Here is an 11,928-nt window from a genome sequence, read left to right as displayed (position 1 = left end):
TTAGAATGCATTTCTATCGAACTCATCCGGCTCCCTATGGTCATCCGCCGTGAACCCAACATTCCCTTGAAACGAGTAATGAGAATAACCCTTTTTTTAGCCTTTAGAATTTATAGTTTTCAAAGTATTTAGAGCATTAGCAATGGGGCGCCCTAAGGCGCGCCCTATGCACCGCCACGTCATCTTTTTTATCCTCCTACCCTTCCACCCGCAGTGGGGCGCCATACGGGACACCCTAAAGCGCGCCCTAAGGGGAGCCCTATAGGTTTTACTATTGTTTAGTTAATTAATTTAAATGTTTTCAAAATATATAATGCAAACTAATTAAAAAATGCAATGATTAAAAAAAATCATAAACTCGTGCCATCGAGCGCGCTTCTACCGCGGACGAAGCATAGGGCGTGGGCTTAGGGCGTCGCATCGTCCGGGCACCCACAATGGTACCCCATGGCGCGCCTGAGGACGATGTCACGCATTGGGCGCTCCTTCGGGTGCCCCATTGTGGATGCTCTTAATCAGACTGGCTTGGATACCAAGCCCATGTCAAATTGTTAATCATACACAAAATCTAATTCGAATTTTCTTTTTGAAATTTATTTTAAAATAACGATTAAGAAATCTAGTGTCTGTCCATTACACTATGAGCCGATGAATATATAAAATATTTTCAAAAAACATTGTACTAGTAATGTTATAAGGGCTGTGAAAATAGTTAGTAGTTTTATATTAATATGAATTATATTTTGGTAACATCAAATTAATCTTTAATCTTTACATGATAATAGTGTTACAAATGTGCATTTCTGTAAATTTACTTTATATTAATCAGATTTATATAAATCTACGCTATATAAAATAAAAATGAAAATAACTATATATGTGATATTTAATATATATTTGATACCCCTTAATTAATTTTTGAATGACCTCCAAGTCCTGTAAGGATAATTTTGGAATTTCATGTTTTATCATTATTGTTGGTTCAGAGATGTCTCTTTTCTATATTTTGGATTTTAGCGGATAGAATTTTCTATCATATGCTACGAGTGTGTTTTAAGAGTATGTATGGTCTACAAGTTAAAGGCCCGAGAAATTACCATGGTGTCGCATAGGCGTTTATCTCTCTCACTTCTACACTTTGTCTGCCCTCCCATCTACTGCTATCTCCTGCGGTGGTAGTGGTTTCCACGACCAATGTAACTTCCCGATCAATTGAGTCTGCATTTTGCACGAATGTTAAGGGGTTGTGATTTTCATGATGAGTTTTCTAAGTTTAGTTTGGTTTTGTTTTTTATGTTCATTGGAAGGCAGGGGTAAGGCTTTCAATTTTGAGATTGCACTTATTGAGCACGTAAGTAAAATTAATAATTATTCAATACCATAATTAGTTATGATTATAACTATCTGCTCCAAATATAATTCGTCTAATGTACGGCTTGGCTTCATTAATAAAGTATTATTTATTTAATTAATAATATTATACTTATTTTTAATTATAATTAGTTAATTATATCATCAATCTAATGCAATTAGTTAGATTTAATGCGTCTAATGCAATTAGTTAGATTTAATGCGTTGAATGGTTCTGGAAGTTGAAAGTTGGAAATTAGAATATCCTTGAAAAAATAGAAATTGCACATATTTTAATGTATAAATGATAAAAATTAAGAAAATAATTGGTAAAGTGAAATAGAATTAGAAAAAATAAATAAAGTAAAAAGGAAGAGAAAAAATAATGAATTTTGAGGTCTATATTCTAAAATAGAAAATTTTTATTTTTAACTAACAGTCATAGTTTTATTTTATACTCTTCTTTCTGCTTTTATTTTTAAGTGACGGAGGTAATTACATATATTATTTTTAAAATTGAAAAAATAAATTAGTTTTACGATTCAATGTTGTACTATTAGTCTCGACTATTATTTGCTGAGAAATTATTATTTGTTAATTTTATGTTATGGAATCACGGATTTTATTTTGGAATATTTGAGATTTTGAATTTTATAATTGTGATGAGGTGGACTGTATTTTGAGTTGTGATTAATACAAGCAGAAATAGAGGAACATAAATGATGAAAAACATTTAATTTCATTGACCATCTTAATATCTGTTCCCTCCTATATATTTTTGTACAACCAAAACATTTATCCGTATTTTGAGATGTTAAAAAGGGAAAAAATTGAAAAAAGAGAAAACAAAGAATATATGAATGAAACTATTCATCTGAGCCGTCAAAACTGATCATCATCATCGTCAATCCCTCACAAAGCCGAAAAATCAAGCCCCAGCTCCATTTTACAAAGCCCAGCTTCCTCAGCCGAGCCGCCAACAGCTTCACCAAGCTTCCAACTTTTCGGCTTAACACAGCCTTTAATCGGCTCAAACCCAAGCGTCAGATCCAGCCCCATCCCATCCTCGCCCTCCGTTTCCAAGCTGTGACCCGCTACCGGCTCGGGGGTCTGAGCCGAAGCCAAACTCTCCTCGTCTGGCGGCTCAGACTGATGGCTCAGAGCCGAGCCGTTCCCGCTCTCGTCTGGCGACCCGACCCGGCTCCTCCTGGCCCGCTTGAAACGGCAGCGGTTCCTGACCCGGTGCAATTCGTCCGACCCGGAGAGGGTGTCCTCTTTGGTGACGTGGCGAATGTCGAAGGCTTTAAGCGGCGGCCCGTTTATGGCCTCGGCGGCGTCGGTGGGCATCGGGGCGATGGGAGCCCCCTTGAGCACCGCCTCCACCGCGGCCTGGCAGAGCTGCCAGCTGCCCGACCACATCAGCCCGACCGAGCCGTAAACCGGATTCACGATCCGCCCGCACGCCTCGTACAGCAAAGACCTAAACGTAGCTGCATAATTCGAAAATTGAGGGTTCAGAAAATCGAATTTTAAATTTTGTTTAGAATTGATATGCAAATGGGGGAAAGGGGCGGACTAGGGCGGAGGTTGTCGGGGGAGGCATTGATGAGGTTCATGAGGCCGGCGCGGCCGTAGAATTTGGCGAGGAAGACGGTGGCGTTGGCTTGGGATTCAGGGCTTTTGATCCACTCCAAACACGGCCTTATGCTGCAACTCTGGCTGCAGCCCTTGCGCAGCACTCGACAGCCGTTACAACTCAGTCTCATTTTGAAGGAGCAATCCAAATTAATTGAAGCAGAGAGTGGAAATAAAGGAGATGGAGGTGGTTGAGTTAAATGTGGAGGTAGTGTGTGTGTATATATGAATATGAATATGAATATGTAAGATTTTTGTTGGGGAGTTTATTTAAAGGAGGGGAGTGGAAACAAGAAAGGGAAAACTAGGGTCGCTTGCAGTTGTTTGGAACAGAAAGAGAGTGGTATTTGGTGAAAACCAGGTTGCCACATTCATGGAAATGGGAGGTGTACACTCATTTTCAATTAAATTATTATTGCTAATATAATGTCAATCCAATATTTTCAAACCTTTTATCAACCAATTATAAAACTCACTTCCTTCCACCACCGCGTGCTCATCACCGCCCCAGCTTAGACTCGTTGTTCAAAAATTAAAAATTATGGTATGCGAATGCGATTGGATTAGCATCTTATTGGCTACGAGAGGATAGTGGAAAAAATTAATGAAAATTTAACGCTGATTATAAAAATCTTGAACACATCCGTTTCCAAATTTTTTTACATATGATCTCTATCTTTGCTCGTTCAAATCAATGCATGTTGTGGTTCAAATCATCTAATGTGAAATAATTGGAAAACGTGCAAATAATCCATCCGTCGGCGAAGTATTGTCTATATTTTACTCGTCGGCGAAGTATTGTCTATGTTTTACTCGATGCGGATTTTAAAAAATGTAAAGAATAATAAAGAAAAAAATTAGTGGAATATGAGTTTCATATTTATATAGAACAATAGTTTTATAATAGAATGCGAGTGTTATGTGTTTGCAAAAAGTGAGTTTCATTTTGCCAAAAAAAAAAACAAAGTCGACAACATTTCACGAACGAACCATGACAAAAATTAATATTTCACGGACAAAGAGAGTACATATAAATACAACTCCTATTTTATTAGCATGAGGTACTTTCGGAGTGATCATTTAATAAACCCATTAAGAAGTATTATTATATTAATATAGAATTTGCGTGTGGATCGACAAATAATCACACCAGTATTATAGCTGAGGTAAGGAGGGCCTGTGGCTCATGGTTCGGAGAATTGCTTGCACATTCTCGTGTGTTTCTATATGAACTCGATCAAGACCGATGGCGACTTGTGACATATGTGGTCTTAGTCTTATAGTCTTGGTTAAAGCAATTGATAGTTGAGATTTAAACCACCCCATATCTGAAAATTAGAAAATGTGTAAATAATATATAAGTGCAATCTCTATTCCATTAATAAAAGACTTTTGGGATATATCTTATAAATAAATTGTGAAAACTTAGTCCAAAGCGGATAATATCATATGGTTTCAATTCTAAATATAATTTTGTTTCAGTTCTTTAGAATATAGATCGACAAAGCTTAATATGCATTTTACATATCTTCACGAAAATTTAGAAACAAACCCGTAGAAACTTTTTTTCTAAGTTCATGGTATAAGCAGTAGAATTGAAATGGTCATAGAATTGGACGTCTTTCATTGGTAATAGACATAGAATTGGTAAAGGTCATAAAAACGTTACATTTTTTGTGGCCTTTCAGTTCATGCGTCACACTTTTCTTTTTAGTTTATCTCAAAGACGTTACATTTATTTTTTTTTTAAAGTCCCCTCTCACGTTAATATAAAAATATTATTTTCTATCCACTGAATATATAAAATATATCCTAAAATCCCGTGCCACTTCTCAAGTATGTCATCTATTATCGGACGAAAGGAATATTAAACATGGATGATAGATTCAATTAGACTTGATGTTTCTCAGCCTGCCAAAAATAATTACTAGTGTTGATTTTGTAATATAAAAATTTAAATAGATTTACTAGCGTAACAAATTGCAACTGAAACGCGGGTTAATTATTTTGGTCTCGGAGGTTTTACATTATACTCCCACCATCATTGGTGAAAAACACCCAATTTTATTATAAAATTGATAAAACAGGAGGAAAAAAATCAAATAAAGTGAGTAAAGTAGATAAAAGTATAAATATAATAAGCAAGAAAAATATAAAAAACTATAAATTGAGATTACTTTTTTTTTTTTAGTATGAAATTAATTTGATGGGAATATAAAATTTAAAAGATGAGATTATTTATTGTAATCAACGGCGGTTGCACATAGTTTTTTTAATTCAATTCATCAAATAAGATAGATAGATGTCAGAGTGCAGACGTGTATTGGTTATGGGAAAAGCAGACGTGTCGGAAGAAGGAGATGTCAGAGTGAGGTCGAATCGCCACATATCGTGGAGAAGGAGGGGCCCCACTCCACATACTCCTGGTTTTCTGGAAAACCGCTCACACCACAAAACCGGCGGCTCAGTACCTGGTTTCTGGTATAAGGCTGTGGGCCTTTTCTCATTACTTAATTCACATTACTATTTTTCAATCTTCCAACTTCTTTCCTACGGATTTTCCTCCACCAGTGGGCCTTCTTGTTCATGTTTGCTACTTTGCCCCTTTCACCATCCTTGACTAATACTCCCTCCGTCCCGCACTACTCGCACTTATTTCCTTTTTGGGCGTCCCAAGTTACTTGCACTCTTTCCATTTTTAGTAAAAAATTTCACCTACAGCCGTAATTTTTGACTTTCCTATACACTCATTCCTTAATCTCCGTGCCGAAAAGGAAAGGGGCGAGTAGCCCGGGACGGAGGGAGTAGTAATCTTTTTTTATTATTAAAATAATATTCCATTCTATTTACGGATTTATAATTTGGTAGTAGGAGACAAAGGATTTGTTATTTAAGTTTATTTCAGTAATAATATGGACAAATGAAATGACCAATTTTCTGAATAGACAATATGTTCAAACCGTGTGGTGTGTGTTCCCACTGCACATAGAAGTAGAATAATAATAATAAGAATAATAATAATAATAATAATAATAATAATAATAATAATAATAATAATAATAATAATAAGAATAATAATAATAATAATAATAATAATAATAATAATAATAATGTTAATGGTAATGGTTTGAAACATAACTAACTTGTTGAAATAAAATAGTACAGTAATAATAATGAAGGGAATTTTTCGATTGAAAATCAGAGAAAAAGATTGCGTGGTAATTTATGATACAGATGCTAATTTCTTGTTAATTCGGCCAGTCAAGATGAATGTATGTAATTTTACCTAACTTTGTGGGATTATCTTGAGAATAGCTGTTTAACCACATTTAGAGAGGAATTACGTAATTTCCGCAAAATTTGGGACCAAATTAGTTATACCGACAATTTATGGATTAAATATTGACAATTTTTTAAAATGCATGATAAATTGATAGTAACAAATTTCTACCTTTTTTACTTGGCTACCCTTGTTACAAATAGCTATTGGAGTTCGCCACAAATAGAATTACACATGATATTATTGTTCAGCCGTTGGATTATGTTTGAAAATGGGATGTTTCAAACTTCAAACAAGCAAATTGACTGGAAAAAATCAACTTCAGTGGAACGAAAGGCCATCTTCAATTGTAAAGTAATGCATAAAGAAAAATTTAAAAAATGTAAAATTTTGGTGGATAGTTATAATTATTCTATTTAATTATGATGCTTATTGTGTTTTGGTGTGTTGATCGAGAATCTAATTTAGTGAAATAATAGCAAGTTGGCGGACAATGACTCGTCCTTGCGTGGAATAATATTGCAATCCAATGATAAGAGCATCTCCAATAGCTTAGGACGTCAAATAGCCCTCAAATAGCCTTCACACTGCCACATCATCAGCACTATAATTCTCCTGCCACATCAGCTTGCCACATCAACTGGACATCAAATAGCCCTCACATAGCCTTCACACTACCTATCCACATCACTAATAACAATTATATAATTTAATTTACAATCGTAGCAACATACGGAATTTGATTTACGACACAAATACGGGAAAATTGAATAATACTATTAAAATTTTTTCATTTCGTTTTTAAATCAACGGAATTGAAATAATTATAATCAATACTCTTAATTAATTCAAAAGGGTATCAGCCCAACCCTTCTGGGCCCAAAACAAATAATTAAGATTGGCCCAATTGCTTTAAAACAAAAATCAGCCCCAACTCCTTTAAAAAAATCCTTCTATTCTCGGTCAACTCCTTCTTCTCCCTCTCGGTCAACTCCTTCTTCTCCACATTTCCACTTCCATTCTCCATTAAAAAAGTTGAAAAATTAAAAAATAAATAAAATAAAATCGGACGCCGTCGGCGTGGGCACGCCGATTGTGACGCCTATTTAGCCGACGCCGATTTCGCCGACGCCCAATGGTTCGGCGTCAGACCGGCGTCGGCGAAAAATCGGCGTCGCGGTGGTGACGCCGGTTATTGGAGATGCTCTAACTTCGTCTTCTATTCATTAAAATTTTCAATTTCGTACAAAAGCATACGTGGCAATGGCCCATGCGCCATTATGTTTATATGCTCTACTATAAAATAACTAAACAAGTATGACTTCAGATCCACTTATTTAGACATACAACTTGTATTTTAGACCCCTTACGCCATCCACAATAGGAATAGCCCAGCAATAACCCAGCCATAGACTAGCCACTGCCACATCATCAGCACCAAAAATCCTCCTGCCACATCATCAAAACAAGCAAATAGCCCAGCAATAGCCCAGCCATAGCCTAGCCACATAATATCCACATCACTATTAACAAATATATACAAAATGAAATAATTAACAATCACACAATATATGAAATTTAATTTACAAGACATATACGGAAAACATTAGAAATACTATTAAAATTTTAAAAATTACAATAATTTAAAAAAAGTACAATACTAAAAAAAATTACAATAATAAAAAAAGTACAATAATTCACTCCTCGTCGCCGTCGTCGTCTCCTCCGTCGCTGTCGCCACCATCGCCTCCGCTTCCGTCGCCGCCGCGTCTACTCCCGGCGGCTTCCCTCCGTGCCGCCTCCAAATCCTCCTGCATGCTCAGGAGCAATGTTTGAAGCAAACTCTTCTCCACGGGGTCCACCGCCCCCCGCCATTCAGCCATCGTCTTGACCATCTGAGCGCGTTTGTTGACGCACGAAGAATTTGAGATCCGCTGTGGATTGGCCAAGGGGGGATGCCGACTGGACCTCCTGTGAACCCCCGGCGACCCCCCTCGCCCCCCGTTGAGCCCGCCTGTGCCCAACCGGGCGAGTACGGCGAGCAAACGAACGAGGGGTCGGGACCTTCTGTGCCGTCTCAGGGAGGTCGTGGGAACCACCGCTACTGCCGCTGAAATCACCGGAATAGTTCAACCGTTGCTTCTTCGGCCAGCCGGAGTCGACACCTACTCGGAACTTCTCGGAGTCGTTCAGCACAAGATAGCAGTTCCAGTAGGTGAATTCCTTGTACACCCCCTTCAGGGGGAAGGCTTTCTCCGCTATCCTCCTGCAGTCGTCCTCCGTTTGCCCACTGCTCATCATGCGGAGGGCGTTGGTGTACAAGCCCGAAAATCGGGAGACCGCAACCCTGATTCGGTCCCACCCCTTCCGGCAATCCTCCCCATTGCGTGGCATCCCCTCAGGGCAAAACCTCTGGTAGGCTGCTGCTATCTTGCCCCACAAGTTGACGATCCTCTGGTTGTTCGAAACGAGAGGATCGTCGCAAACACTCACCCACGCCTTGGACAGCGTGACGTTCTCCGCGTCTGTCCACCTCCTCCGTACCGAGTTGTCGTCCTCACCCGACTGCGAGGACTCGCCGACCCTTTTCCCCTTGCCATTCTTCTTTGGGGCGCCCCGACCCCGCCCTACGCCCCCCGTTTGAACGGGAGCATCAAGAACACCGGAAAGATCTATCCCCAAGTCATCGAAGGAGAAAGTGTCAAACTGGGCCGGAGGCGCAGCATCCGTTGGCGTCGATGTGTGCGACGAACCAGTCGAAAAATCAAAACTGGGGCGATAGACGTCCCCCGGCGTCCCCTGCGTCGCCGGTACCCCCCCGGGCATCATCTGCATCCCGGGTGCCCACCCCGGCATCTGGACACTGGGTGCCCACCCTGACATCGCCGGAAACGCCCCCGGCGGACTCCCCCCGCTGGTATCCGGGCATCATTTGCTGCCACGGGTACATGCTGTAGTATGGGTGCATCTGACTCCATCCACCTCCCACGGGGATCGGGGGAGTTTGAGATCCGCTACTCCCTGAAGTAGGCTCGTTGTTGAGATCCATTTACCGTTATTGATCTTGTACAGAAATTTAGATAGAGAGAGTACTCGTTAATACAAGTGGTGCGAATGAAAATGACAGGCAAGTCGCGTATATATAGTGTTTCAGAAAAAAAAAATAAAAAATCGCGCTAGGCGGTGCGCTAGGCGATCCGGGCGCTGCAATAGCACCTAGCGGATCGCCTAGCAAACCGCCTAGCGCCGCGGAATCGCCGAGCGCTAGGCGGTTTTTTTTCTCGAAATCCGCTAGGCGGCTACAATAGATCGCCTAGCGCACCGCCTAGCGCCGGCGCTCGGCTAGGCGGTGCGCTAGGCAATTGCCCATGCTCCATTATGTTTATATGATCTACTATAAAATAACTAAATAAGTATGACTTTAGATCCACTTATTTAGACATACAACTTGTATTTTAGACCCCTTAAGGCATCCGCAATGGGCGGACGATGGTACGCCCAATGGCGCGCATCGTCCGCGCCATCCATCGTCCGCACCCATTGCGGGTGCGCGCAATAGGGCGCGGACGATAGTCGCGCCCTATACTTCGGTCGCGGAGGATAGCGCGGACGATGGCCATCGTCCGCCCCATTGCGGCTGTCGCGGACGATGGCCATCGTCCGCGCCATCGTCCGCCCCATTGTGGAGGTCGCGGACGATCAACCGCGGACGATGGCACGCGGTTTCGTTTTTTTATAAATACCGTTCATTTGTAACATTTCATTTCACTCGATTTCATTTTCGAAACTTACATTTACATAATTACTACGAAATGGATTCAAGCCCCAATAGTCCTACGTTTAGCGCAAGAGCGCATTGGCCGGGTACAGATCCCGACGATTATCGTTCGTTCGACACCAACACCCATTACGATCTCGATTTCAGTACGGAATCGTATAGGTTGTCTGACATGGAGCCGTCTCCGCACCGCCCAACCGCAGCGGCCGATCCCGACCCCGCCGCGACCGCTTCTGCCCCAACCAGAAAGAAGTGGAACCGGCAGCGGGCGCAGAAGTTGCCGCCTCCCGGTGATTGCGATGAGTACGCCCCCGGCCGTACGAACTACAACGACGACGAAACTCTCACTTTGGCCCGGTGTTGGGTAGATATATCGGAAGATCCGATATTCGCGAACAACCAGCGACAGATCGCGTACTGGGAACGCATCGCGGACCTCTACAATTCGGTCAAGCCGCCGACCGCGTACAAGCGCAAGCGTGAGCAACTCCGCCAGCACTGGGATCAAGTCAAGAAGCAAGTGAACTTGTACGCGGCGGAGTTTGAGAAGTTCACGCGGTCACAGAGGAGCGACGTGCGCGCTAAAGCGTTGTTGTCGTACCGGTCGATGTACGACGACTTCAAGCACGAGGCCATCTGGGCGCTCTTGAGGGACAAGCAGAAGTTCCAAGGTGGAATTCTGCACATTGGTGCGCCGGAGAGGACGAAGACCACTGAAGCTGGTGATTACACGAGCAGCGGCTGCGGCAATCACCCGGTTGACCTCAACCGGACGTACGTGGATGAAGGGAGTTCCGGCACACCGGTGTCCGTCCGGCGTCCTCCCGGCGTCAAGGCTGCGAAGGCCAAGGGGAAGGCGACCGCGACCTCATCGTCGACCGCTGCAACCCAAGCTCCGGTCCCGGTAGAGCTCCCGACCCAGACGGCCACCGCGTTTGAGTCGTTAGCAACAGCGGCGATGGCAAGGACGATGTTGCAGACGCACAAGGCCCTCAAGAAGTGTACCGACCCCGACGAAGCATCTCCGGGCGTTACTCGATGAGCTGCGTCGGAAGTTGGGAATTAGCCCGACTTAGTTTTTTTTTTATTAGTTCAATGATGTAACTTTTTTTATTAAAACTTCGTCGTTTGTTATTTAGACCGTTTTTTATTTACTCGTTACTTGTTATTTGAAAACAGTTAAATTAATTAAACAAAACAATAAAATGATGATGTGGCGCGCCATAGGGCGCACCTTAGGGCACCCCACTGCAGGTGGGGAGGTAGGAGGATAAAACTGCTGACGTGGGGCGCGCCTTAGGGCGCCCCATTGCTAATGCTCTTAGGAAGGCTGGGGGATAAAATATCTAACTTTTTTTTAGGATAAATGTCTCGTATTTGAATATAATTGATTCATCTATTCATTTGAGTCTGTCACACCATCTCTTTATCATATGCGATTACTAAAATACTAGTGTTTAACCACATAGTGTTAAACATATACGATAGAAGTAGACAAAGGTGCAAAATATATTCTACCACTTAATTCACTAAAATAGTGTTTAAAGCATAAAAAATACTGTAATACTCCAATCAACTTGATTGGAATATAGAAGTAAATATTTTGGCAATGTTTATTTTGGCAAAACAAGACTGGGCCAAGAGCAGTGCAATATTGGGCTGCTAAAATTTAATTGGAAAGCCCAAATGAAGGTCGCACTTCATAACAGGGCATAATAAATTCACAGAAATATACAGAGGGCAACAAAGCTTCTTCATATCATTTCTTCTGCCAAGAACAAAATTATTTCCAACTATTTGACATGATATTTTCCATACTTACAAAAAAGCACTCTTTACAAAGCATCTCGGAAGGAACTCCCAATCGATATTTCCTCCATAAACA

The 11,928-nt window shown here is 41.3% G+C and overlaps 1 protein-coding gene across 1 annotated transcript; it reads right to left on the bottom strand.

Moving 5' to 3' along the window:
- Positions 1 to 2,070: 2,070 nt before the first annotated feature.
- On the bottom strand, positions 2,071 to 3,305 carry LOC121787605 (LOB domain-containing protein 40-like). The gene is made up of 2 exons (XM_042186385.1): positions 2,927 to 3,305; positions 2,071 to 2,840 (listed from the first exon to the last, which is right to left on the bottom strand). The coding sequence occupies exons 1-2, from the start codon at positions 3,114 to 3,116 to the stop codon at positions 2,263 to 2,265; spliced, it is 768 nt and encodes a 255-aa protein (XP_042042319.1). The 5' UTR covers positions 3,117 to 3,305; the 3' UTR covers positions 2,071 to 2,262.
- Between the last annotated feature and the right edge of the window lie 8,623 nt (positions 3,306 to 11,928).

The sequence above is a fragment of the Salvia splendens genome, chromosome 22 (assembly GCF_004379255.2).
Source record: "Salvia splendens isolate huo1 chromosome 22, SspV2, whole genome shotgun sequence".
NCBI lineage: Eukaryota > Viridiplantae > Streptophyta > Magnoliopsida > Lamiales > Lamiaceae > Salvia > Salvia splendens.
This window is presented reverse-complemented; position numbering and strand designations above follow the sequence as displayed.